The 27508-nt window shown below is 44.9% G+C and overlaps 1 protein-coding gene across 7 annotated transcripts in view; it reads right to left on the bottom strand.

The window, feature by feature from the left end:
* Positions 1–1504: 1504 nt before the first annotated feature.
* Scamp5 (secretory carrier membrane protein 5) overlaps positions 1505–27508 on the bottom strand; it is a 35527-nt gene continuing 9523 nt past the window's right edge. For 3 of the 7 annotated variants that reach the window (XM_017798974.1, XM_017798975.1, XM_017798977.2), the window contains exons 2-7: positions 13188–13242; positions 12039–12167; positions 7380–7536; positions 6315–6416; positions 5798–5915; positions 3751–3945 (exon numbers count right to left, since the gene is read on the bottom strand). In XM_017798974.1, the coding sequence (XP_017654463.1) occupies positions 3751–3945; positions 5798–5915; positions 6315–6416; positions 7380–7536; positions 12039–12167; positions 13188–13194 (708 nt within the window). In that variant the 5' untranslated portion in view covers positions 13195–13242. Of the gene's footprint in view, positions 3946–5797; positions 5916–6314; positions 6417–7379; positions 7537–12038; positions 12168–13187; positions 13243–13421; positions 13581–16441; positions 16527–17732; positions 17792–27508 lie in introns of those variants that run through there. The other 4 variants (XM_017798976.1, XM_029565095.1, XM_029565096.1 and 1 more) reach the window with 4 other exon arrangements.

The following is a 27508-nucleotide window of genomic DNA, read 5'->3' as shown; positions in this document are numbered from 1 at the left end:
TGTCAAGCCAATGTTTGAGGGGTTGCTGAGGTGTATGTATGACCTGAGGGTATGCACACTGGAAAGTCTTTACCCAGTATGGGTCATGCCTTCTCTTCCTAGCCTTCCCCAGATTGTATACTTTAGCCCTCCCCAAATCCAGGAGGCCATGTGTGATTAGGGTCAAATTACATTCAATTGGCTGGGAAGAGTGGCTGGATAATGCTGTGAAGTCCAATGACCCTGCCTGGCCCTCCTTTAAAGAAGGAGCACAACCTTCAACAAGCCCAATTGTGACGATGTTTAGCGATCAGCTCAGCTGAAGTCATGATGATGGTAGTTATTTCATGCAGAAGGGACTGCTGTATAGCATCATATTATTAAAAGAACCTGGAATTTAAAAGGATTTGTTGCTAGGATCCACATATGAGGAAGAACATAATGTCGTTTGTTTTTCTGAGTCTGTTACTTCACTTAGTGTAACAGTTTCTAGATCCATCCATTTACCTGCAAATTTCATTATTTCATCTTTCTTTACTGCTGAATAGAACTCCACTGTGTAAATATACCACACTTTTGTTAACCACTCATCAGTTGAGGGGCACTTAGGTTGCTTCCATCTCTTAGCTATTGTGAAAAGAGCAGCAACAAACATGGTTGTACAAGTATTTCTACAATAGGATGAGTCCTTTGGGGCAGCCAGTGTTCTTAACTGCTGAGCCATCCTCTCCAGGCCCAGCTCTACTCTTGAGACAAACAGGAATGCAGAAAATTACAGGATAGGTATTCCATGAGGAAGCTTCAGGCTTAAGCTATAATTCCAAGCAGGAAAGCCATCAATGAAGCCATTTATGTATATGCATGTTTTGCCTGCCATGTATGTAAGTGCATCATGTGTGTGCAATGCCCACGGAGGCCAGAAGAGGGCATCTGATCCCCTGGAACTGGAGCTTCTAGACAGTTGTTAGTTGCCATATTAGTGCTGGGAACCAAACCCAGGTCCTCTACAAGAGCAGCTAATGCTCATAACCACTAAGCCATCTCTGCAGCCCTTGAGATGAATCTTGAAGGATGACCAGCATAGATGATTAGGACAGCATTCCAAGTGAACAGCACAGGATTGGCAAAGAGAACTCATTGGAAGCACTGTCTTTGCTCCCACAGGCCCCCAGAACCTTTCTGTTGCTTGAAGCTGCTGAACCAGCTGCAGGTGACCGACTATGGGAGCTGAAGAAGGGCCCGTGTTCTATTCCCAAGGTGCCCACCATGAATCAAGTCACTCTCGCCCTCACCCACTGAGTCAGCCTACTCCTACTTCCTCCTCCTAACTGGCAGGAAGCCTCTGTGGTAACTTCATGACCTACTCAAGGCTGCCTCAGGGAAAGGGTCACAGAGAAGTGTATGTCTTTGGGCATCACAGAATGACAAGCCACAGATCCACCTAACCCATTCCTACACCCCTGCCTCACATCCCATAGTTAGGCTCCATTCAGGCCCACATAAAGACACATTACACAACAGAAAAGACAGGGTCAAATGTTCCCCTTTATTATAGTTCATCCAGTTACTACAAATAGACACATTGACTCAGGCAGGTGAACTGCCAGCTAGGGAATGGTTTGTGTCTCTCAGAAACAAGGGGCAGTGGGCACCAGGAGAATGCAAAAGCAGGTCACTGGCTGGCCGCAGACCAGGGATCCCAAAATTGCTGGACTCTCCTCCCACCCCCAAGTCAAACCATCTGTGCCCAACCCCATTTCATCCTGGTTCCTTCCCCAGGAAAGTGCATAGTTGCCTGGAGATGCAGCATTCCAGGGCCTGAACAGCTGGGCCAGACACTGGTTAACAGGCTTTTCCAGGGGCAGCGCCAGGCATGGCCAATAGGTATGAGCCAGGAGAGAGGAAAGGCAGGTAGGACAGGAAACTGATTGGAGGTAGCATCCAACAGATCATGGATGCTAGGCTGGCAGCTAGATCACAGCCCTCCTGGAACTACCAGAGGTACTAAGAGACAGGGAGCCAGAAGTCTGGGGGCAAGAGAAAGGAAGGAGAGGAAGGGGTCTTTTAGGATACCAGGGGCTATGACAACTGCTCTTCAGAAAATAAAAATGGTAGAGGAATCAACTAAGCCTAAGAGACCATTAGGAAAGGAACTTTCCAGACTCCTGGCTTCTCTTATAAGAAAGAAGCTGGAGATCAAAGCACAAGGTGGCCTGAAATTCCAGGTGTTAGGTTCTAAGGTGAAGCCAGTTTGATATGGCAGAGTATGGTCTCATTTTTCAGTCTACCTAGCCTAGGTGGGCTTCTGTTGGAAAGAGGATAAGAAACAAAACAGCTTCCACTCCTTGGGTAAGACCCACTCACCTCGGGCCTCACACAGAGCTGGAGCCCCTACCAGTAGTGTTCACCACTGCTTGGAAAAGAACAGTCCCAGGAACTGAGATAACTGTCCTGAAGGGGAAGAGGGAAAGGAAAGGCCAGGAACCAAGTCCTGTAGTTCTTTTTAACAGGGAGATGAAGGTGGGGGTGGGCAAAAACCACTAAATTAAAAACTAAAGCCAGAATTGTCCCTCTTTCCCTCGCTGCCAACCAGGAATCCATTCAGGCCACTGTGCTTACAAAATGGGCTTGGGAGCATCTCCCTAGAAACTGTCCTATAGTCAAGGACTAGTGGGGCTAGGAGGTGAGCTCCCCTCTCATTGGGCCGTTTTCCTTCTCTTCTGACCTCCCTTCAGACTGGCCCTCTGAGCACCATCCTTTTCTGCCACATCCAAATAGAACAGCTACTCCTCCCAGGAATCCAATGGTCACTCAGGGATACCCAGAAGCCCTTTTCCACAGATTAGTAATTTCTATGCCCACTGTTCAGTAGTGCCTTTACACCTGACAACTGTCTAATACAACCTAGCTCCTCAGAAAAGGCAGAATAGCTAAAGGTGGATCTGGGGAGAAGAGGCGAGTGGGGGGGGAGGGAAAAACAGAAGCCTGTCTCTGCAGGGCAGGCTTTTAGAACCAGAGACCAGTCCTGCATTTCCATTCCCTGGGAGTCAAGTACAAAAATGGGCTCTGCATCTCCAGCTGCATGCCCCTCCCACATCAGGGCTGGCTCATCTCCCATGTGGGCTTCCTTGAACTGGAAATCAGATCAGATCTGGGAACCTGGGCTCAGTCTTAGAAGCAGATATAAGTGGGTCATTTAGCCTTGGGAAGACAAAGAAAAGCTATGTGGAGAGGAGAAAGAGATCCTGGGTGAAGGGAGAGAGTACAAGGAATCTGACAGCAGGAAGGAAGCAAGGGGAGGAAGAGGTTGAAGGGGAGTCCCAGACAGATTTCGAGCAAGAAAATGTCCCTTGTCTGTCTCACCCTCCCATCTGCCACATGAGTGCTCAATATTGTTGCTTTCCAGTAGGACCAAAGGCAGAAACAGCTTCAGCTCATAACCCTGCACAGGTAACCAGGCTCACTGCTATGCCTCCCCCCGCCCCATGAGAAATCCCTGGGCCAGGGTCAAAGGGGGCAGCCTGGTGGAGGGTGGGGGGCTGGTTTAGTTCTAAACATACATCTAGCACCACAACAAGAGACTTCCACTGCATGTTATTTTACAAGGGGACATGGACATAGCTACCAATGCATGGGCCGGCTCCTCGTGCAGCCCACAGCTCTCAGAGTGCTGAGAGCAGGACCCAGAAGGTAGGGGCGGGGGATAAACATATACATATATACATACATATACACTGGCCCCAGCCCTGCCTCCTGGTAGGCTTGGCTGGCTCACATCTCATTGGAGTATGTGTAGTTAGGGGTGGCAGAATACTGAGTCTGCGGCTGATTCATGGCACCCTGTGCTGCCCCCATGGCTGCATTCTGGGCTGCCTGCTGCACATGCGGGTTCTTCCACGCCCCAGTGGTCCACTCCTCCTGAGCTTTGCTGAAACTCCCTCCACTGCCCCGGTAGAATTTATGAACCTGAAGGAGGAGAAGCATAAGGAAGGGTTAGTTAAGGAGGGAAGCAGACCAGGCAAGGGGCTGTATGCCCTGCAGAGGCAGGAGAATCATGAATTCAAGACTAGCCTGGGCTGTCTCAAAAATAAAAGTTTTTTAGTGGTGCATGCCTATACCCTAGGTACTTAGGAGGTGGAGGCAGAAGGATCAGGGGTTCAACGTTAGCCTTTATTACACCTCAAGTTTGAGGCCAGCCTGAGTTACATAAGACCCTATCTCAAAAAAAAAAGAAAAAAAGAAAAAAGAAAGAAAAAGAAAAAACAAGAGTGGGGGCAGTCATCCAGGAAACAGATGGATCTTTCTGTGAAAAACCAGCCCTCAGAATGAGTAATTCCAAAGACCTCTGGATTCTTTTTTTTTTTTTTTTTTTAAATATTTTATTATTTTTATTTTATGTGTACGAGTGTATTGCCTGTATGTATATGAGTGCACGAGGTGGTCAAAAGGGGTCTTCGGATTCCCCTGGAACTGGAGTTAAGGACAGTTTGGGTGCTGGGAATCGACCCCGGTCCTCTGCAAGAGCAGTCAATGCTCTTAACCGCTGAGCCATTTCTCCAGCCCCAGGATTCTTCTTTTTTAAAAAAAAAATTTTGTGACTGTGTAAGTGTGTGTGACTACAGGTACACGCATGCCACGGCATGCACGTAGAGAACAGAGGACAACCTTGAGTGTCAGTTCTTACCTTCACCTTGTTTGAGACAGGTCTCATTTTGCCACAACATACATTAGGCTACCTGGCCCACACATTTCTGGGGATTCTCCAGTCTCTGCATCCCATCTTGCTACAGGAATACTGGGATTACAGGTGCACATAGTGCCTGGCTTTACATGGGTTCTAGGGATTCACACTCAGATCATCATGGTTGCATAGTAAACACTATTACCTACTGGGTTATCTCTCCAGCACTTCTCCATCCTTTAATTTGTGTGTGTGTGTGTGGGGGGGGTGCACTTGCCTGTGCATGTGGAGACCAGAGGTCAACTTTAGGGATCTTCCTCCATTGTTCTCCACCTTATTTTATTTATTATTTTTGGTTACTTGCTATTTGGGGGTTTGTTTTTTTTTTTTTTTTTTTTTTTTTTGGTCTTTTTGAGACAGGGTCTCCCTGTAGCCCCAGCTGTCCTGGAACTCACTATGTAGACTAGGCTGGCCTTGAACTCACAGAGATCCTCCTGCCTCTGCCTCCAGAGTGCTGGGATTAAAGGCTTGTGCCACCATGCCCGGTGCTATTTTGGTTTTTCGAGACAGGGTCTCCCTGTAGCCCCAGCTGGCTTAGAACTTGTTATACAGACCAGGTTGGCCTCCATTTTCCAGAGATCAACCTGCCTCTGCCTCCTGAGTGCACAATTAAGGGTGTGCACAACCATGCCTGGCACCATGTTGGGTTTTTTTTGTTGTTGTTATTTTTTTTTGGTCTTTTTGAGATGCTTCCTGTAGCACCAGCTGTCCTGGAATTCACTATGTAGACCAGGCTGGCCTTGAACTCACAGAGATCTGCCTGCCTCTGCCTCCTGAGTGCTGGGATTAAAGGTGTGCGCCACCACGCCCGGCAGTTGTTTTTGAGAGAGCGTTTCTTATTAAACCTGAAACTCACTATTTCAGCTAGACTGCCTGGCCAGTGAGTCCCTGAGCTCTGCCAGTCTCTGCTCAACCCCCACACCATCATGTTGGGCTTTTATGTGGGTTCTGGGGATTCAGGCTCAGGCCCTCATGCTTACGCAGCAAGCACTTTACCCACTGAACCATCTCCCCAGCCCCCTGGATCCTTTTGTCCCCTCCCCAATCCACCCTCTTATCCTTGAGGTGGCCACATACCATGCTGAGGGCGATGAAGGAAAAGACAGCCACAACTGTGAACATGACTGTGGGAATGAGCATCACCACTGCTGAACCAATGTTTGTCCCAAAAAAGGAGATGGTGGCGATCCAGCCGCTGTAGGAAAAAGCCAGCTGTGGGGCTGTGCAGGTAGGAGGAGACCCAGGAGCCACCCCAAGAGATCAACTTATTATGACAGGGAGGAGTCATACCCTAGAGAGGTGCCGTAATAAGACTGATACCCTACAGCCCGTGTCCCAGAAGGCCTGAGGCATAAGGTTTTCCCCCTCTGGCTTTCCCCCAATGTTTGACACTCCTCAGCCACCTGGGCATCACTTTCCAGTTCTCCTTCTCCTCTATGGTGAACATGACTACACTATCCCAAATCCTCTCATTCTACCTACAACCAGTCACTCACAGTGTTCTCACAGGCAAGATAGATTGGTATACAGGTAAGCCAAGGACAAACTAAAGCGGCCATCTCTTCCAGCCCCAGGCCAGCCCTCTGCCTCTTACCAGACACCCCAGCCTGGAATTCCCACAGCCTGAATGATGCTGATGACCAACTGGGCCATGAAGGTAAAGAAGAATGCCATGAAGCTGAAGGAGCTGTCCGTCCTGCAGAAGAGAGAATGGGTCGTCACCTGGGCAGAGGTGGTAGGCTTTCCTGCCCTTAGATACCTAAAGCCCCTCCAGGCATAATGGACAAAGATATTTAAAGGCCTTAATTGAAGGGCAGAATGGGACAGCTTTTATCCACAGATCTTTGAAGGTTTCCATGGCTTAGGCCTGTATGCAAGAGTGTGATCTCATGAATGCATCAACCATGGTGTATGGATGAATGACCCTATTGGCATAGAAACAAATGGCTCCATTTTGGTAGAAACAAACAGTCCCATTATCAAGGGGCTGGACAAGCCCACAGGTATCAGGATAACCAGCTCTACTAGAATATGGATAGAGGTCCTATAGGCTTAGAAATAGAAAATCTCAGTGGCACTAGAATAGATACTTCACTGGCACCAAGACAGTAGCTAATTGGCATATAAATAGACAGTCCTATTGACAAGGAGATTTAAGGCCCCATTAGCATTAAAATTCATACTCTATTGGCATCATGACAGCTTATTGATATGTATAGTCCTAATGGCACAAAGATTGAAACTTCCATTTGGCACTAGATGGATAATCACTGGTACCAAGACACCTAGCCCAATTGATGTATGGATGGGTATTCCTTTTGGCACAGAATTGGATGACATCATTGACACATGAATAGTGTCAGTGGTTCTTGGATGGCTGATTCTACCAGCACATGGATAACAGGTCTTGGTGCCAAATCAGCCAGTCCCAGTGGATGGGCAGCTCCATCAAGATAGGGAGGCAAAATTTGATAAGCAAGGTAGCATGAGAGGGGAAATAATTAAGGGTCCCACTTCCCAGCGCTCTCACCCCAGGCTGGAGCCCCTAGGAAGCCCAAGCCCCACCTGAAAGTCTTAGGCAAAGGTGAGCAAGGAAAAGTGAGTTTGGGGGACAGCAGAGGGAAACAGCTAGGAGCTTGAGTCAGCACCAACCACTTACTTGAAGGCCTTGTAAATGGGCCGAAACCAGCAGACATAGGAGCAGGGTGTGAAGAGGATGAGCCAGAGAAAGGCGAGGCCAAAGTTGGTGGCTCCTCCGCCTCCGATCAGCCACGCGAGACAGCCCACCAGGTTCACGGCCAGCGTGACGCTGTTCACTGCAGACCCAGGAGCACATGCATACACAGAGACAGACAACAGATGCATACAGACACCAAAGCCCATTCAGAAATACATGAGAGCACCCAGACATGAGCACACATACCCAGAACTCAATATAGACCCACAACCAAACACATGGCAACAACATGTGTTAAGATGTAGATACACGCATGGATATATGCACACAAGCGAAAACACACATGGAAGACCCACAAGCCAGATGGATGAATACACACACAAACACACAGAGGGAACAGAGACTGTAAGAAAGACAGCTCGGCACTTGAGCCAAATCCCTCCCCGTATCCCCCGTAGGGGTCTGAAAAACGCAGAGAACCAAGAGTCTCCAGAGCAGGAATCTAGCCCAGCAAGGACTTCAAAGCCTCAGGGTCTTGTTCTAATAAGAAAGGTGTCTGGGCTGGGCATGGTGGTGCACACCTTTAATCCCAGCACTGGAGAGGCAGAAGCAGGTGGGTCTCTATGAGTTCAAGGCCAGCCTGGTCTATATAGCAAGTTCTAATTCCAGCCAGCCAGTACTACATAGAGAGACCCTGTCTAAAAAAACAAAAAACCTCTGAGGTGTGGCTCATTATAGAGTTGTGCTTAGCAAGCAATAAATAGGCCTAAGTGTTCCACCCCCATGACCTCAACTCAGTCCTTGGTCCTACCAACCCACGGTAATCACCAAGCCCAAGACAGGAAACTCATTATAGTCTTCTCTTACAAAATAGGAATATGGCTGGGTATGGTAGCGCACACCTGTAGTCCCAGCACTTGAGAGGCAGAGGCAGGTGGATCTCTATGGGTTCCAGGCCAGCCTGGTCTACATAGGCCAGCTGGGACTACAGGGAGACACTGTCTCAAAAGGACAAAAAAAAGAAAAGAATATGGACATGAAAAGAGGAAAGTAAAAGGTCTTGTGGGGGCTGGAGAGATGGCTCAGTGGTTAAGAGCACTGGCTGCTCTTTTAGGAGACCTGGGTTTGAATCCCAGCACTCACATGGAAGCTAACAACCATCTGTAACTCCAGTTCCAGGGTATCTTGGGTACTGCAAGACATGGGTGAACTTACATACATGCAGGCATTCACATATAAAATAAAGTTTTTTTGTTTTTTATAAAAAGGACTTGTGGGCCAGGCATGGTGACATAGGCCTTTAATTCCAGCCCTCTGGAGGCAGAAGCAGGTGGACCTCTGAGAGTTTGAGGCCAGCCTGGTCTACATAGCAAGTTCCAGGCCAGCTACAAGGAGACCCTGTCTCAAAAAGACCAAAAAAAAAAAAAAAAAAAATCTTGTGGAAATATCTCTTCAAACACCCGGCCATCGACTGGCACTCCAATGGTAGACAATAGTGGCTGGGAGCTCAGTCCTCGGTTAATTCACTTCTTTTTTTTTTTGGTCTTTTTGAGACAGGGTCTCCCTGTAGCCTCAGCTGTCCTGAACTATGTAGACCAGGCTGGCCTCAAACTCAGAGATCCACCTGCCTCTGCCTCCCAAGTGCTGGGATTAAAGGCGTGCACCACCACGCCCAGCTTATTCACTTCATTTTTAAAAAGGTATTTTTTTATTTATTTTATATGCATGTGTGTGTGTGTCAGTGTTATGTGTGTGCACCACATATGTGCAGTGCCCACAGAGGCCAGAAGAGAACATTGGATCCCCTGGAGCTGGAGTTACAGGCAGCTGTGAGTGTGTATGTGTATGTGGGTGCTGGGAACTGAACCCAGGTCGGCTGGAAAAATAGTAAGTGCTTTTAACCACCAAGTTATCTCTACAACCTCTAACATATTTATTACACAACTATCATTCCTCCTCCTCCAAGGTATCTTCTAACCTATCTCCTATTCCTCTGACCTCTTGCAGACCTGGGCTGTTCTATGGTTCCCCACAATCAGACTAGAAACTTCTCAACAGCGAGACCCAGATTCCCATTCCTCTGTCCTCATCTCACCTAGATGATCCTAGCAAGCACAGTATCACTGAGTCATAGCGAAGAGAAGCCCAAAGACTCCCCATGTATTACAGATAATAAAACAAATGTTGGCACTAACATATACTTAGTTCTGACCTCAGAGTGTTCCCTTCCTTGAACATTGGGCTGAGTTCATAAAGACCTGCTGAGTTAACAAAGGAAGGTAGGCTCAATCTTGGTCTCACACAGGCATCTTCTACACTCATCTTCTGAATCTCAAGGCTTAAGGCTTAAATAAATTTCCTCAGGACCAAAGCACCTGACAGGTTCCAAGTAAGGACTTAAGGAGATATTTATAGCTCTTAAATCCAGTTTCTGGATGAGATGTTCTCAGGGGCAGATTCCAGGAACCCAGGCCAGGCAGAGTGCTCCCCTAAGTCTGACCTGGCCTGGTAACTGCTTCCTGTGCAGGTACAACCATTTCAGGGCCCCCATAACAAGTATGAATACAGCTGTTTCCTCCATCCCTGTTCAATGCTTTACAGTTTCCTGGAGCCTTGGCTTTCTTACTGATTTTATTTTCTCTTTTTTTAACATTCATTTGTGTGTGTGCCCACATGTGTGTGTGCATGCCATAGTGCAAATGTGATGATGAGAGGACAACTTCCAAGAGTCAATTCTTTCCCCTTACCATATGGGTTCCAGGGATCTAATTCCGATTGTCAGTCTTGGCAGCAAGTGCCTTTACCCACTGAGCCATCTCACTGACCCCTATTTGCTCTTCTTATGGAAAAGACATTAACCTATTATATTGGCTAGCATCACTCTTCCCAGACCCACCCCTTTCCAGCTCACCTGTTCTAGTGTTTCTGCTGAAATTCTCTGATCTGTCTTTGGAATGGACACCCACTGACTCACCCAGTACTTCTCCAGCCATGAGCTGGTTTCTATGTTTACTCCTCTCTTTGTCTAGCTTGGAGTCTACAATTATTTGTTACATCGATTTTGGTTCTTTGAGACAGTCTCCCTGTAGCCCCAGCTGGCCTGGGTACATAGACCAAGATGACCTCGATCTCACAGAGATGTGCCTGCCTATCTCTCAGGTGATGGGAGCAAAGGCATGTGCTACCACACACAGCTTCAGAAATCTCGGTGGCTAGGTGTCTTTCCTCATTGTCTGCAAAAGCATACTCTCATCTGCAACTACCCCCCACCAAAGTTCCTACCCCTACTTCTACATCATATTTAATGGAATAAATTTTCTTCCAACACCTATAGACCTACCCTACCTGCTCCATCTCTTCTTCCTCTCATGCTATAATGGCAGGAGACTGTTCTCTGCCCAGAATCAAGCTGGGATGTGGAAGTCTGTGAACCTGACCCTCTACTTCTCCTACCATCCCATGAAGAGCCTGCTGTAAAGACAGCGTTCTTCTTTTAATTTACTTATTTGTGTACCCCCCCCAAACACACACATTCATGTACACATGCCACTGAGCATGTATGGGAGTCAGATGATAACTTTCAGGAATCTATTCTTTTCTTTGACCTTGACAAGGCAGGGTGTCTCGTTTTTGCCACTGTACTCTGTACTCCAGACTCAGCTGGCCTAGGAAGCTTCCAGATGATTCTGTCTCTGCCTCCCAGGTTTCTGTAGGAGAGCTGGGATTATAGATGTGTGCTACTGAATCGAACTTTTTACATAGATTCTAGGGGCTGAACTCAAGTTGTCAGGCTTGTGGGACAAGTGTTTTCACCTGCTGAGTCATGCCCTTAGCCCAAGACAACATTCCTTACTAACTTCCTGACACAAGCAGTCACCTGTCCAGCTAGATGGCTGAGTCCAGGCTTCAGTCAAGGCAATGTCACATGTGACAGATGTCAACAGTAGTCACATTGCAGGAGTCTGGGGGTCCCTGGACTCAACTTACACAGGACAGCCAGCCTGACCTCCATGCCTAAGCTATACCTTCTGACTACCCTGGGCAAAGACACATCACACACACCTCAAGATGACACTATCATACCAACCTTCCATAGACCACCAGAAACTGGGGCCTCTAAACTCTCAACCTTTGACCCTCAGAGCATTAGAAATCTAATTAGTGAATCAGTATCTCATTCGCTCATGGGGAACCTGGTGTTTGGGAAGTAGTGACCAGACAAATTAGATTCCATGTCTCCAAACTTCCAGTTGAATATGCTTCTCTTTGAGAAAGAAATCAAGAAACGTGAAGTATTGGGGGAGAGATTCTCCTCCAAATCCAGAATCCTGGCAGTCACCACAGGTTCTCTGGAAAACTACTCCAGTGGAAAGGAGAAAAGCAAAAAGAGAAATCACACGGCAAAGAGACCACACCCAGAGGCTCTGTGAACAAGAGATGGAGAAGGGAGGGAGGGAAGGAGAGGCCAACTTGAGGGGAACTGAAGCCCAGCTGGAGAGCTGGACTTTGAAGAGCCTGCTGGAACCAGGGGAGAAAAGATTTCCCAGATGCTCCAGTTGGACAGCTGTGGTACAAGGACCCCACCCCAAACCCAACAACCCCATCTCCTTCTCTCCCTGACCCCATTCCCACAGTACTCACACATCCAGAGGTAGTAGAGGCGTTTGGTCAAGCTGAGATGCTGGGGAGGGATGTCTGCCTCAAAGTCTTGGTAGAAACATGGCTTCAGTGGAATGAATTTGGGCAACGGTGGGAAGTTGTTCACTTTCTCTGTGGGTGAGACACATCACAGAGCATCATTTTGAGTCTGTTTCCCCCAGCCTCCCGACTTGATCTATAGGTCCTATGGCCCTTCCTCTTCTGGCTGGGCTGCCCCCTTGACCCCTTGCTCCCTGGCTGCTTTGCAGTTCCCACACAGCCATCCCTACTTCCTGAGTCTGCCAAGATGATCTCAAAGGAACCAAGGTCCCTGAGACAGCACCTCTTGAAAGAATAAAAACATTAATAAAAGCTGCCATCGGGGTGAGGTACCCTCTTCAGTAGAGAACAAGTTCTAAGCAGAGGAAGTGGGATGAGTAAAAGTCTAGGGGTGTAGGTTCTGGCCTCCACCCCAACATTCTTTTTTGTTCTAATATTTTATTATTTTTATTTTATGTGTATGAGTGTATTGCCTGCATGTATGTGAGTGCACCCGTGTTGTGCAATGCTGCGGAGGTCAGAAGAGGGCTTTGGATCCCCCTGGAACTGGAGTTAAGGACGGTTCATAGCTGCCATGTGGGTGCCGGGAATCGAACCTGGGTCCTTTGCAAGAGTAGTCTGTGCTCTTAACCGCTGAGCCATCTCCTCAGCCCCCCAATATTCTTCATTCAATTCACTGCTCCTCCAGACCAGCTCCTCCGGACCTCAATTATTCAATGGGGGTAGAGGCTGGGTGGGCTACATAGTCCTTAAAGCTCCCTTTAGCTTTGGCACTATCTATCTGAGTCTTTAGAAACCAGAGGAAAAAGTCTCAGTATAATGGTAACACAGGAGAAAGGGGATAGGCCACTTGTGCTGCAAATCAGTCAGTTGGACAGTAGGACAGGGACATCAATTCAGGTCCCCAAGCTCAAAATGTAACAGAGAGGTAGAGGCTGCTATTTTGAGGTTCTGATAGAGAACCTTGGTGAGGATGGCTGGTAAACCAGGAGACAAGGGAACAGAAAGAGCAGGACTTCCAAAGACTAGGACAAGGTTCACTACTTTATGCTCATTTTCATGTCCACCCCAACATGGCCCACCCCTCCTTACCTGCCATGATGGTACTGGTCGGTCCTGCAGTCTGCTTACACCTCTTTGTCCGGAACTGGAAGGAAAGAGAAGCCAGGTGAAAATGAGGATCAGAATACAGTCTAACCATCCCCCTCTACACCTTAGCTGGGCTTTTCAAGCTCTCTGGAGCAGGACAGGCTCCCATTCCCACTGCACCGGCCATATCCTTCTAGCTAGCCCCACTGTGCTGGTTGGTTTTAAATGTCAACTCACCACAACCTAGAATCATCTGGGAAGAAAGCAAAATTGAGGGACTGCCTAGATCAAGTTGGTCAGTGGACATATCTGTAGAGAATTGTCTTGATTGCCGATTGATATCCGAAGACCCAACCCACTATGGGCAGCTCCATTCCCTGGGCTGGTGGTCCCAGACTGCAAGTGAAGAAAGCTAGCTGAGCATAAGCAACCTAGCAAGCAGACAGCATTACATGTTCCTTTCTCTCTGCTCTTAACTGTGGATGTGATATGACTAGCTGCTTAAGGTCCTGCCTCAATTTCCCCTCAGTGATGGACTGTAACCTGGAACTCTAAGCTGAAGAAACCCTTTCCTCCCCTAAGTTGCTTTTCGACAGAGAGTTTTACAACAGCAACAGAAAGGCAATGAGAACACCCACCTTTTGCCTCAAGGCACAAAGTCTATCTAGGAAAACCCCGTCTCCAACTGGTGAGGTATCTTAGCAGGGTAAAGGTTAAAATCCTTGAAAGACTGATGAATGACCTGAGGAAGATCCTTGGAACCCACAGTAGAAGGAGAGAACTGACTCCCAAAAGTTGTCCTCTGGCCTCTACATGTGTACACATAAAAGGAGGGAGGCACGGAGGGAGGAAGGAGAGAGGGAGGGAGCTCTATGCAGGGTAGGAAAGGAAATCCCATTCCTTGATCCTACATGCTGTTTAAGCTGCCTTCTCCCCTGCCATTTGTTTACTTACTGGAACTTCCTTATTTGCCAGGTACCAGGGAAAAAGAATGAGCAAGACAGATATAGTCCCTGCCCACGACATGGAGCAGTCTTAGCTCCTGCAGTAAATCACAAAGAAGTAGAGCCTCAGTTGCTAATGCACACTTGAAATCCAAGCACTGGGGAGCCTGATACAGGTTGATCTCATGTTCAAGGCCAGCCTGGGCCACAATAATGAGAATGGTTTTCCTGAGACCATTAAGAGAAAAGTTGGAAGGAGCCTTCGAGGCCTTCTGGGGAGCAAAGGAAGGGAAGCCATCAGGCAGACTCCCAACCACTCAGACCACTGGGCAGATGATGGTGACCCACAAATGGAAGCATGTGTGAGAAGAGGTACAAGGCCCAGGGGAGATAAGGTGGGTCATGGACGTGATGGGGAAACGCCCAGGCAGAGCATCTTGCTGGAATTTAGAACACATGGGGTCAAGGAAGCTTGTGTGCAAGCACCTGCTTGAACAGTAATCTTAGTGGACACATGTGATCAAGTCCAGGAAATGGTCTACAGTCACGTGCAAAGGCAATGTAGCATTTCAAAATTTGGCTGAGACATCTAATTTTATTTTTTTAATATTTTTATTATTTTTATGTTCTATGTATGAGTATATTGCCTGCATATACATAAGTCCACCTGTGTCATGCAATACCTGTGGAGGTCAGAAGAGGGTGTCAGATCCCCTGGAAGTGGAATTATAGATGGTTGTTAGCTGCCACATGGGTGCTGAGAATGGAACCTGGGTCCTCTGCAAGAGCAGCCAGTGCTCTTAACTGCTAAGCCATCTCTCCAGCCCTGATTTATCTAATTTTAAAACAAAACTCATCTATGGCCTTGAAAGTGAGGAGAATGCCAGCCAAGGAGGGGCTGTGAGTGATAGGCAGCAGCACATGCCCGTCCTGGATATGGACTTTGTGAAAACTCAGCAAGCATAGTTACAACTTGTGAACTTTCCTGTGCATGACTCAGGTTAAGCATCCCCTATCTGAAATGTACAGGACCACGCATTTCAGATTCCAGTACTGTCATATTTTGTAATACTACAAAACTTTATCAGTTAGGCAACTGTTCTAGTTTCCCTTCTGTTGCTGTGATAAAACACTGACAAAAAGCAACTCAGGGAAAGAAATGGGTTTATATAGCTTAAAATTCCAGGTCACACTGGACATAGTGGCACATACATTTAATACCAGCACTCAGGAGGCAGAGGCAGGTTGATCTCTGTGAGTTCAAGGCCAGCCCCACTACAGGAAGACCCTGTCTCAAAAAGACCAAAAAAAAAAAAAAAAACAGAGAGAGAACCCAAAGCAAGAACTCAAGACAGAACCTTAAAGACTGGCCTGCTTGCTATTCCACAGAGCACAACCTCCAACCAAAGAATTCCCTTCATAACCAAAGAAATACAGCAGGAACCAAGGAGGATGCTGCTTGCTAGCAGGCTCCCAGGCCAGCTTATACTCAGCTAGCTCTCTAACAAGTTCAGGACCACCTGCCTAGGAATGGTACTGCTCACAGTGGGCTGGGCCCTCCTATATCAATTAACAAACCAGACAATCCCCCACAGACATGCCCACAGGTCAATCTGATTTTGAAAATTCCTCAATTGAGGCTTTCCTCTCAGATGACTCTAGGTTGTGTCAGGTTGATGGTTAAAGTCAACCAGAACATCATCCTTAACCTTAAAGTCAAAACTCAAAATGTACTGAAACCTGAAGATTTGGGGTACTGTCAGATTTCAGATCTTTTGTTGCTATTGTTATTGTTGTTGCAATTCTGGGAATTTAGTTTGCTTTGTTCAAAGCACACAACCAGGCATGGCGGTGTACATACGCAATTCTAGCATTCAGAAGTAGTAGCTGGAGGGTCAGAATACAGGGTGAAGCTCAGCCACACAGCAACTTAGAGCAAGTCTAGGCTAAGAGACACTCTCAAAAGCAAACAAACAAAAAGCACATTATTCTAAAAATTGAGGGATACAGTGAGTTGTCTCGGCGGGTAATGGCATTTGCTGCTGAACCTAATGACCTGAGTTCCACTTCTAGGGACCTACAAAGTATAAGGAGAGAACCTACTGCCACAAATTGTCCTTTAGTATCCACACAAGTCCCACCCATAAATAAATGAATAAATAAACATAACTGAAAAATTAAAGAAAAACAAACCCATCTAGCCTTAAGCCAAATTCCTCTGAATCCAACCCAAAATTCTGGGTAATTATATTTTATATGGTCTTTTTGTGATACAAAATCAAAAACAACAGTTCTGGACATGGTGGCACACACCTTTAATCCTGGAACTAGGCAGCAGAGGCAGATGAATCTCTGTGAGATTGGGCCAGTCTGGTTTATGTAGTGAATTTTTGAGACTCTATCAAAAAAAGAAAGAAACTGTTTGGGCCAGGTGTTCATGGTTGACTCATGCTTTAATCCTAGCATTCAGGAGAGCAGAGGCAGGCAGATCTCTGTGAGATCAAGGCCAGCCTGGTCTACATAGCAAGTTCCAGGCCAGCTGGGGCTATAGGGAATCCCTATCTCAAAAAAAAAAAAAAAGAAAGAAACGAAGTAAAGAAGAGAAAAAAGAAAACCGGACATAAAACCTCAATAGCTAGGGCTGGCGAGCTGGCTCAGTGGTGAAGAGTACTGGCTACTCTTCCAAAGGACCCAGGTTCAGTTCCCAGCATGCACATGGTAGCTGATACCCCCTCCTGGTCTCCACAGGCAGTACATGACATGGGTGCACTTAAATATACATGCAGACAAAACATTTGTATACATAAAATAAGAATAAATAAAACCAGTATCTAGCATTTGCCAGAGGAAAAAAGACAGGCACAAAGAGATGTGCAGGACATGACACCCATACAAGTTGGACTAATCATAGCACTGGCTTTAATAATAAAGGGTTACGGGCAGCAGAGACGGCTTGGTGGCTAAGAATGCTTGCTGCACTTGCTGAGGAACCAAGTTTGGTTCCCAACATCCACATCAGACAGCTCAAAAACACCTGTAACTCCAGTTCCAGGGGATCTGATGCCCTCCTCCTCTGACCTCTGTGGGCAATGGCACTCATATGCACATACCAACACACACACATATAACTGAAAAATAAAATAAATCTTTAAAAAAATAAAGGATTAGGGGCTGGAGCAATGGCTCACTGGTTAAGGGCACTGGCTGCTCTTGTAGAGGACCTGGGTTCAGTTCCCAGCACCCACATGAGGACTAACAACCACCTGTAACTCCAGTTCCAGGGGATCCTACACCCTCTTCTGTCCTCCTCCGGCACTGGGTATATGTGGTACACTAACATACATGCAGACAAAACACTCACATATATAAAAATAAATAAATACAAAAACAACTTTTTAAAATAAAGGATCAGACCACCAAGCATGGTGGCACACACCTGTAATCCCAGACTCAGGTAGAAGCAGGCAGATCTCTGTGAGTTCAAGGCCAACCTGGTCTACATAGCGAGTTCCAGACCAGCTGGAGCTACAGGGAGACCCTGTCTCAAAAAGACCAGAACCCCCGCCCCCCCCCGCCAAAACAAAACAAAACAAAAAAACCCTACCTGTCAACAGTGGAACAATTAAATAAATAGCAGTCACACAATGGACTACTCCAGGGGCTGGAGAGATGGCTCAGTGGTTAAGAACACTGGTTGTTCTTGCAGAAGACCCAGGTTCAAATCCCAGCACCCACATGGCAGCTAACAACTGTCCATAACTCCAGTTCCAGGGGATCTGACAGCCTCTTCTGTTCTCTGCAGGCATTGCATGACACAGGTGCACTTACCTCATGCACACAATACATGCATACACATAAAATAGAATAAAAATTTAAAAAAATGGACTACTCCACAGCTAATTCTTATTACATTTAAAATTTATTTATTCGTTTACTTATTTATTGTGTGTCTGCATGCATACATGCGAATAGCACAGTGCAAATGTGGAGGTCAGAGGACAACTTTCCAGAGTCAGATTTCTCCTTCCACAATGTGGGTCCCAGGGATTGAACTCAGGTCATCAGGCTTGGTGGCAAGGGCCTTTACCCAATGAGCCATCTCTCCAGTCTTCCACAGCTATTTTAAAAAGTGTTCTGCAGCTGTTATTATTTTTAAAACAAGGGAAAATTTCTCTATATTCTGATATTTAATTTAAAAAAATCTTTACAAGCCAAGCACATGCCTACAATCCCAGCACTCAGGAGGCAAAGGGAAAGTTAAAAATATATATATATATACAGGCTGAGGAAATGGATAAAGCACTGATAGCACAAGTGTGAGGTCTTGAGTTCAAATTCCCAAAACCCACATAAAGTTGGGCTCTGTAGCACACACATCTGTTAATACTGGGGCTTCTTGGGCAGCGTGATGGGGCACATCTTTAATCCCAGCACTCAGGAAGCAGAGGTAGGTGGATCTCTGTGAGTTCAAGGCCAGCCTGGTCTATATAGCGAGTTCCAGGCCAGCAAGAGCTTCAGTCTCAAAAAAAAAAAAAAATACACACACACACACACACACACACACACACACACACACAAATCTACACTCACTAGTCGATGAAAAAAGCAAGAGGTAGATTATTAGGTATTTTATTTTCTGTACTAAATCAAAACAAGTGGGGATGTGGGGGGTGGCCTCGGGTTTAATTCTTTGAAGGAAGAGAAAGAAGAGAAAAGTAAATTTTAAAAATTTTGGGCTGGAGAGACGGCTCAGCGGTTAAGAGCGCTGACTGCTCTTGCAGAGGACCAGGATTCGATTCCCAGCACCCACATGATGGCTACGAACTGTCCTTAACTCCAGTTCCAGGGGAATCTGAAGCCCTCTTCTGATCTCCGCGGCATTGCATGACACGGGTGCACTCACATACATGCAGGCAATATACTCATACATATAAAATAAAAATAAATAAAATGCTAAAAAAGAAAATTTTAACGAGGTTGGTGATATAGCGCAGCTGGTAGAGTACTTGCTGAACATGCACAAAGCCCTGGGTTCAATCACCAGCATGACAGGAAACCAGATATGGTGGCACATGCATGTATGTCATCTCAGCACTGAGGAGGTAGAGGCAGGAGGATCAGAAGTTCAAGGTCATCTTCAGCTACACAGCAAGCCTGAGGCCAAGCTTGGCTACATGAGACCTCACTGGGGATGGTGGCTCGTGCCTACAGTGTCAGCACTAGGGGAGGCTGAAGCAAGAATGCTGAAAGTTCAAGGCCAACCTGGGTCACACAGTAAGTTCCAGGCTAGCCTGAGCTACAATATGATCTTGTCTCAAAAAACCCCCCAACAAAACAAAACAAACAAACAACAACAACAACAACAAAAAAATCCTACTTCTATTTACCCACAATAATGACAACCACAAATTATTCATCATTATATTATTTATGGGGTTGGAGGGAGGTTGGGATTTTTTGTTGTTGTTTACTTTTATTTGTTATTTTTATTTTATGTGTACAACTGTATTGCCTGCATGTCCCACGTCATGCAATGCCTACAGAGGTCAGAAGAGGGTGTCAGATTCCCTGAAACTAGACAGTTGTTAGCTGCCATGTGGATGCTGGGATTCGAACCCGGATCCTCTGCAAGAGCAGCCAGTGCTCTTAACCTCTGAGCCATCTCTCCAGTCCTCATTATATTTGTACTAACAAAATATTGAAAGTAACTTAAACATGACAATTTAATAAACTAAGTACATGACATTAAGATGTAACATAGATATAAAAATAGATGCAGAAGAGCTCAATGAACTCCTAAGACATAATAAATTTAAAGAAAGAAAAGTACAAAAGAATATAAATAGTATGATGTACCCCTTATATAAGAAAAGGAAACTATATAAGAATTTAGTGAGTTTTACAAAAGAAACACAGAAAGAACAAACCAGAAATTAATATAACAGTCTCCTTAGACTTCTTTGGCCAAAGTTTCTTATACACTTTTTACATATAAAGATATAAATATTTGGGGCTAGAGAGATGGCTCAGCAGTTAGGAACACTGGTTGTTCTTGCAGAAGACCCAGGTTCGAATTCCAGCACCCACAAAGCAGCTAACAACTGTCCGTAACTCCAGTTCCTGGGGATCCGACATCCTCTTCTGTCTTCCTCGGGCACTGCATGACACAGGTGCACTTACCTACATGCAGGCAATGCACACATACACATAAAAATAATAAAGTATTTAAAAATAATTTTAAAAAAGATATAAATATTCAAACCAGGCTTGGTGGCACAGCCCTGTGATCCAAGCTACTCAGGAGATCAGAGAGGAGGACTGCAAGTTCAAGGCCTCATAAGGATTCCACAGAGAGTTCAATGCCAGCCTGGGTAACTTAGCCAGACCCTGTCTCAAAATTAAAAATGAAATCAAGCAAGGTAGCACATGCTTGTAATTCTAGCACTCAGGAGGCAGAGGATCACTGCAAGTTGGAGGACAGCCTGGTCCATACAGTGAGTTTCAGGTCAGCTAGGGCTACATAGGAAGATCCTATTTTAAAATATTAAAAATACATAATAAAAATTTTAAAAATTTTTAAATAAAGGAACTGGGGCTGTAATTCAGTGGTTCAGTGCCTATCTAAAATGTGCAAGGGTCTACGTAGATTCAATTCCCCAATACTACAAAAAAAAAAAAAAACCTAAAAATTAAAATAAATGGCATCAGCTAGATGGATCAGTAAGTGGGTTAAGGTATTTGCTGCCAAGCCTTGATGACCTGAGTTCAATTCTCAGGCAACACACGTTAGAAGAAAGGACCAACTCCAATAGATTGTCCTCTGACCTCCACATGTATGCCACAGCATGCACCCCAAATAAATAAATAAATAAATGTAATTTTAAATGCTTTGAATAATAAAGTCTTACTTATTCAAAAACTTAGAAAAAGCAAATTCTAAAATTAAAACAAAAATTAACATACTGATAATTGTGATAACTATCAATTAGACTGACAATTTATCACAAGAAAAGGAATTAGCCCAAGTAACTCAGGATCACTGAACTTCATGTTCCTTTAGAAGGATACACCTCAAGGACAAAAATAAGTGGAAAGAGCTCTTGAATTTTAGTAAGCTCGCTGTAACTTTTGGTGCTGTTGTGGCGATTTTGAGACTTTATCATGTGTTCTAGGAAGAAATGTGTTGAAGTTCAGCCTGGGATCTCACTTTAGAGCAGTAGAACAAAATACTGGACTTAAAGGGCTCAGGGGTGATCAGATTTAAACTCACCATTTATTGTATTTTATTTTATTTTTGGAAGCAGAGCCAGAAGTTTATTAAAAGAGATTTTTAGGAGCTGGAGAGATGGCTCAGTGGTTAAGAACACTGACTGTTCTCGCAGAAGACCCAGGTTCACATCCCAGCACCAGCATGGCAGCTAACAACTGTCCATAACTCCAGTCCCAGGGGATCCGACAGCCTCTTCTGTCCTCCTCGGGCACTGTGGGACATGGATGCACCTATCTACATGCAGGCATAACACTCACACACATAAAATAAAAATAAAATATTAAAAGAGATCTTTAAATATTTTATTTATTATTTTTATTTTATGTGTATGAATGTATTGCCTGCATGCAGGTAGGTGCATCCGCGTCATGCAATGCCCGCAGAGGTCAGAAGAGGGCGTTGGATTGCCCTGGAACTGGAGTTACCGACAGCTGTTAGCCACCATGCGGGTGCTGGGAATCCAACCCAGATCCTCTGCAAGAACAGCCAGTGCTCTTAACTGCTAAGCCATCTCTCCAGTCCCTAAAACAGATTTTTTTCTTTTTTTTTTGGTCTTTTTGAGACAGGATCTCCCTTGCAGCCCCAGCTGTCCTGGAACTTGCTATGTAGATGACCAGGCTGGCCTTGAACGCACAGAGATCCGCCTGCCTCTGCCTCCCGAGTGCTGGGATTAAAGGCGTGCACCAAGAGATTTTAATATAGATTTTAAGCATTAGAATTAAGAGAAAGAGGTGCTTGGAAAGTAAGGTACATCAAGAGGATGGATGTGCCCATCTCCAAGGAGAGTTGTCAGTTTGTTTGCTTGTTTTAGATAAGGTTTTATATAGCCAAGGCTGGTCTCAAACTCAGAGATCCACCTGCCTCTGCCTCAAGTGCATGGGTGCTGGAATTAAAGGGTGTGCAACCAAACCTAACTAATTAATTGTTTAAAATATATAATATCATGGCTACAGGTAGTACTCTAGTTATTGTCCGGCCTGTTGCCCTCTTGCAATATATTCAATAAACTATTCTTCCTATTTAAGAAAAATAAAAATACCTGATTCACTAAAAGAAAGGCAATGGCTATTAAAACCACTGGGTGAAAGACAACTGGAGGAAGAAGAGAATCACACAGCCTTAAAGGTCTAGCCCAGATGAGGAAAAACTGATCTTCCTAAAACAAGGAACTCTAGATAGGCTGACTAGACTCAGCAGATAGACTAGCATTGGGGAACAGCTGGGGGCACTGATAACAGTGGACAGTAACAGGGGTGACAGAGTATATGGGCTCCAATGCGGGGTATGGGAGGGTGTCACCATTTGGGATGCGGGTATAAAGATGAGTAAGTAAGATTGACTGGGATGTTCTGTATGAAATACAAAAAAAAAAAGTTATATTTGAGGAAGAAGCATAAAAATTTGCTTCATGTTAATTAGTAGATATGAAAAATATTACCATTGAAATTTACTTGATGATTTTATATCCATGCTCAGGTGTCTCAGAAAGTAACTATGACTAGCAATAATCAAATATACAGAGATTAGAGACATATGTGCAAATATTTAAGTGTTGGTTGCATTAAAAATGAGCTTTCTAGCTTGGCGTGGTGCTGCACGCCTTTAATCCCAACACTTGGGAGGCAGAGGCAAGCGGATCTCTGTGAGTTCAAGGCCAGCCTGGTCTACATAGTGAGTTCCAGGACAGCTGGGGCTACAGGAAGACCCTGTCTCAAAAAGACCAAAAAAAAAAAAAAAAAAAAGAGCTTTTCTGTATGAAACAGTATATTTTATAAAGAAATGGAGGGGCTGGAGAGATGGCCCAATTCTTGCAGAGGACCCGGGTTCGATTCCCAGCACCCACATGACAGCTATGAACCATCCTTAACTCCAGTTCCAGGGGAATCCGAAGCCCTCTTCTAACTTCTGAGACAGTGCACGACACGGGTGCACTCACATACATGCAGGCAATACACTCATAGACATAAAATAAAATTAATAGCCAGGTGTGGTGGCGCATGCCTTTAATCCCAGCACTGGGGAGGCAGAGGCAGGTGGATCTCTATGACTTCAAGGCCAGCCTGGTCTACAAAGGGAGTTCCAGGCCAGCTGGAGCTACAGAGAGACCCTGTCTCAAAAAAAGACCAAAAATAAATAAATAAATAATAATAATAATAAATAAAATTTTAAAAAAAGAAATGGAGATCTTTTTTAAAGGTTAAAACTTCATTCAGAGACGGGTGTGGTGGCGCATGCCTGTAGTCCCAGCACTTGGGAGGCAGAGGAAGGCAGATCTCTGTGAGTTCAAGGCCAGCCTGGTCTACATAGTGAGTTCCAGGACAGCTCCGGCTACAGGGAGACTCTGTCTCAAAAAGACAAAAAAAAAAAACAAACAAACAAACAAAAAAAAACCAAAAAACTCATTCAATTTAATGTCTTATAGGGTTTATACTGAGTACAATAATGAATAGCTCTATTAAGTCAACACTGTGAACCTAAAAATTTACAATTTTGAAAGAGATGCATCTTTCCTCTGGAAACTATTATTGACTATGTCAATGTTGTTGTAATGAAATGCTTCTACTAATTATGTGGTTATTAAATAAATTAAGTAAAAAAAAAAGGTCTAGCCCAAAGCTCACTTTTGCTAATTACAAAAAGGGAAAGGCACTTTCATTGTGTAAAAAGCTGGCAGATGCTACCTTAACCAAGTAAGTTATCAAACTAAACCTCACCAATAAGATCAATACCAACAAAGTGACATTATGGGTTCTCAATGTGACACACCAAGAAGGCACATCACCTGTGTAGTATCTGCCAAAAAATGTTTAACCTGAATCTCACCTCATCAGCGGTAGAGAGCGGCCTAGCATGCATAAAGCCCTGGGTTCCACCCCTAGCAAAGCTTTTTGTTAAAAACAGATCAAAGTCATGAAGTATCAGAAGAACTGACCTAGATTGTTTAAAAAAAAAAATGCCAACATCCTAAAAAAAGGTAGAGCCAGACATGGTGACACACACGGAGGTAGAGGCAGGAAGATTAGTAAGAGTTCAGATAGAAGTTCAGTCGGGTGTGGTGGCGCACACCTTTAGTTCCAGCACTAGGGAGGCAGAGACAGGTGGATCTCTGTGAGTTCAAGGCCAGCCTGGTCCACATAATGAATTCCAGATCTGGTGGGGCTACAGGGAGACCCTCTCTCAAACAAACAAACAAACAACAACAACAACAACAAAAACAGAGAAGTTCAAAAACAAAACAAAACAAAACAAAACAAAAAAGGGAGCTGGAGACATGGCTCAGCACACCGGCTGCTCTTGCAGAGGACCTGGGCTCAGTTTGCAGCATCCATACTGCAGCTAACAGCAATCCTTACCTCCAGTTCCAGGGGATCTGACACCCTCTTTTGGCCTCTGTGGGCACTATACACACAAGGTGTACTTACATGCAGGTAAAACACTCATATACATAAAATAAAAATAAATAAAATTTAAAAAACAACCAAAACCTGAATACAGACTCCAAAAAATATTATCTAATATTACTAGACATTTGGTACATCTAAATATTATCTAATTATGAATATTATATTGGAATATAATATTGAGTATTATATTTTATGATAATGGTATTAAGGTTGTATAAGAAGTAACCAAATGTGGTACACATCTGCAATTCCAGCACTTGAGATGCAGAAGCAGAAGAATCACTGTAGTTTTGAAGTCAGCCTGATCTACACTTTGAGTTTCAGGCCAGCCAGAGCTACATAGTAAGACCCTGCCTCAAAAAAATAACAATCATGAGCTGAGCAGGATGGTTCACACCTGTACTCCCAGGACTTGGGAAGTGGAGGGAGGAGAATCAGGAGCTCAAGGACAGCCTCAGGTATATACCAAGTTTTAGGCCAGCCTGGGCTACATAAGACCCTGTCTCATATACACACCCCCACACACAATGTATTCTAGTGTTTAAAGGTAAAGTGTCATTACATCTGGAACCAATTTCAGATAATTTAGAGAAAAGAAAAAAATAAGGGTAAAAAAATTAAAGGTAACAGATAAAGCCCCTAAGAGGAGGATTCAGTGACTCCAGTGCAAGTAGATGAGACAAGCCATGAACTCAACAGTGAAAAAGGAGGAAGGATGCAGGCAAGTGAGAGGTGCGACATGCAGCAGGAGTCCCAGCATCTGCTTCACACTCTCTGTGATACTGCACAGGTCAAGTGGTATGACAGGGGAGCTAGGAACAGAGGACCCACCTAAGTCAATGAAAATGGGCTATTATACCACAACCTAAGTGCTCTGGAGAACTGGCTCAGTGTGTGAACACCTGCCACACAAACATGAGGACCAAAGTTCAGATCCCCAGCACCCACAGAAATGCCAGCCAGGTGTGGTGATCTACCTGTTATTCTAGCCTTCAGGAGGGAGAGACAGGGGAGTCACAGAGCTGGCTGGGTAGCTAGACAAATTGTTAAGCTCTGGGTTCAAGCAAGAGACTTTAATACAAGCAGTGGAGAACAGTTGAGCAAAACACTCACTGTCAATCTCTACCTCCACATGCATGTGTATATATACATACCTGCACCCGAAGACACATGGGCCCACATACAGGAATACAGATACACAAATATACACATGCATGCCACATACACATGCCAATAATAATAAAAACAAAAATACTTTGAGCAGGGCATGGTGGTACATGCCGTAATCCTAGAACTTCAAGGCTTAGCCAGGAGGATTGCCAAAACTTCCAGGCCAGCCTGAGATACATGAGTTCTAGGCCAGCCTGGGATACACAGCAAGACCCTGTCTCAAAAAAATTAAAAAAAAAAAAAAAAATCTTTGGGGCTGGAAAGATGGCTCTGTGGTTAAGACTGCATACTATTCTTTCAGAGGACCTACATCCAGTTCTCAGCACCAATGTCAAGGAGTTCACAACCACCTGTAACTGCAACTCTAGGGGATCTGATGCCTCTGTCCTGCATTCATGTGCACATATCTACCCACAAATATATACATAATTAAAAATAAAATAAATCTTCTTTAAAAACTGAGGCTGGAGAAATGGCTTAGTGGATAAAATGCTCACCATACAAGCATAAGGAAAGGAGTCTGGATCCCCAGCACCCATATAAAAGCAGAGTGAATGACATAACTTGCCTGCAATCCAGGACTTGGGAGACAGAGACAGGGATCCTGAGGCAAGCTGGCTAGCTGGACTAGCCAAACTGAGGATACTCTGCCTCAAGTATATACAGCAGAGAGTGATTAAGGAAGACACCCAACATCAAACTCTGGCCTACACACACACACACACACACACACACACACACACACACACACCTATCCACACTCATATGAACCCATATATACCACCCACATATAATTTCAAAACAGAAACAATAAAACATTGATATTAAAAAAAAAATCACAGGTAGGGGCTGGAGAGATGGTTCAGGGACTAAGAGCAATGGATGCTATTGCAGAGGGCCTGGGTTCAGTTCCCAGCACACACATAGTGGCTAACAACCATCCATAACTCCAGTTCCAGGAAAGCAAGACATCCTCTTCTGACCTCCACAAGCACTGCATGACATGGGTGCATCTGCATACATGTAACAATATACTCATACACATAAAATGAAAATAATAATAAAAAAAATCACAGGGGTAGTGGGGCATGCCTATAATCCTAGTTCTTGGAGATAGAGGTGGGAGGATCCAAAATGCAAGGTCATCTTTAGTTACATAGTGAGTTTGAAGCCAACCTGGGGTACATGAGACACTAATGCAAAAAAGCAAAAAGGAAAAATAAGAGAAAAGATAGGATCAGGGCTGGCAAGATGGTTCAGAGGGTAAAGGTACTTGCCAAGAAGTCTGATGACTTGAGTTCAATCCCTGAAACCCATATAGTAGAAGGAGAGAGCTGACTCCCACAAGTTGTCCTCTGACTTGCACAGCCTTCCCCTCTCCCATACAATCAATATGTATAAAATAAGTAAATGTAACAATCTTTCAATTTTCTTAAAGAATAAAATCAAAGTCTTCAGGGCATAATGACACATGCCTATAATCCTAGTCCTTGGGAGACAGATGAAGGAGGATCAGGTATTGAAGGCCAGTAGCAG

The sequence above is a fragment of the Nannospalax galili genome, unplaced genomic scaffold (assembly GCF_000622305.1).
Source record: "Nannospalax galili isolate Female #2095 unplaced genomic scaffold, S.galili_v1.0 scaffold54, whole genome shotgun sequence".
Classification (NCBI taxonomy): Eukaryota; Metazoa; Chordata; class Mammalia; order Rodentia; family Spalacidae; genus Nannospalax; species Nannospalax galili.
The sequence above is the reverse complement of the archived record's forward strand: the minus strand, read 5'-3'. Positions and strand labels throughout refer to the sequence as shown.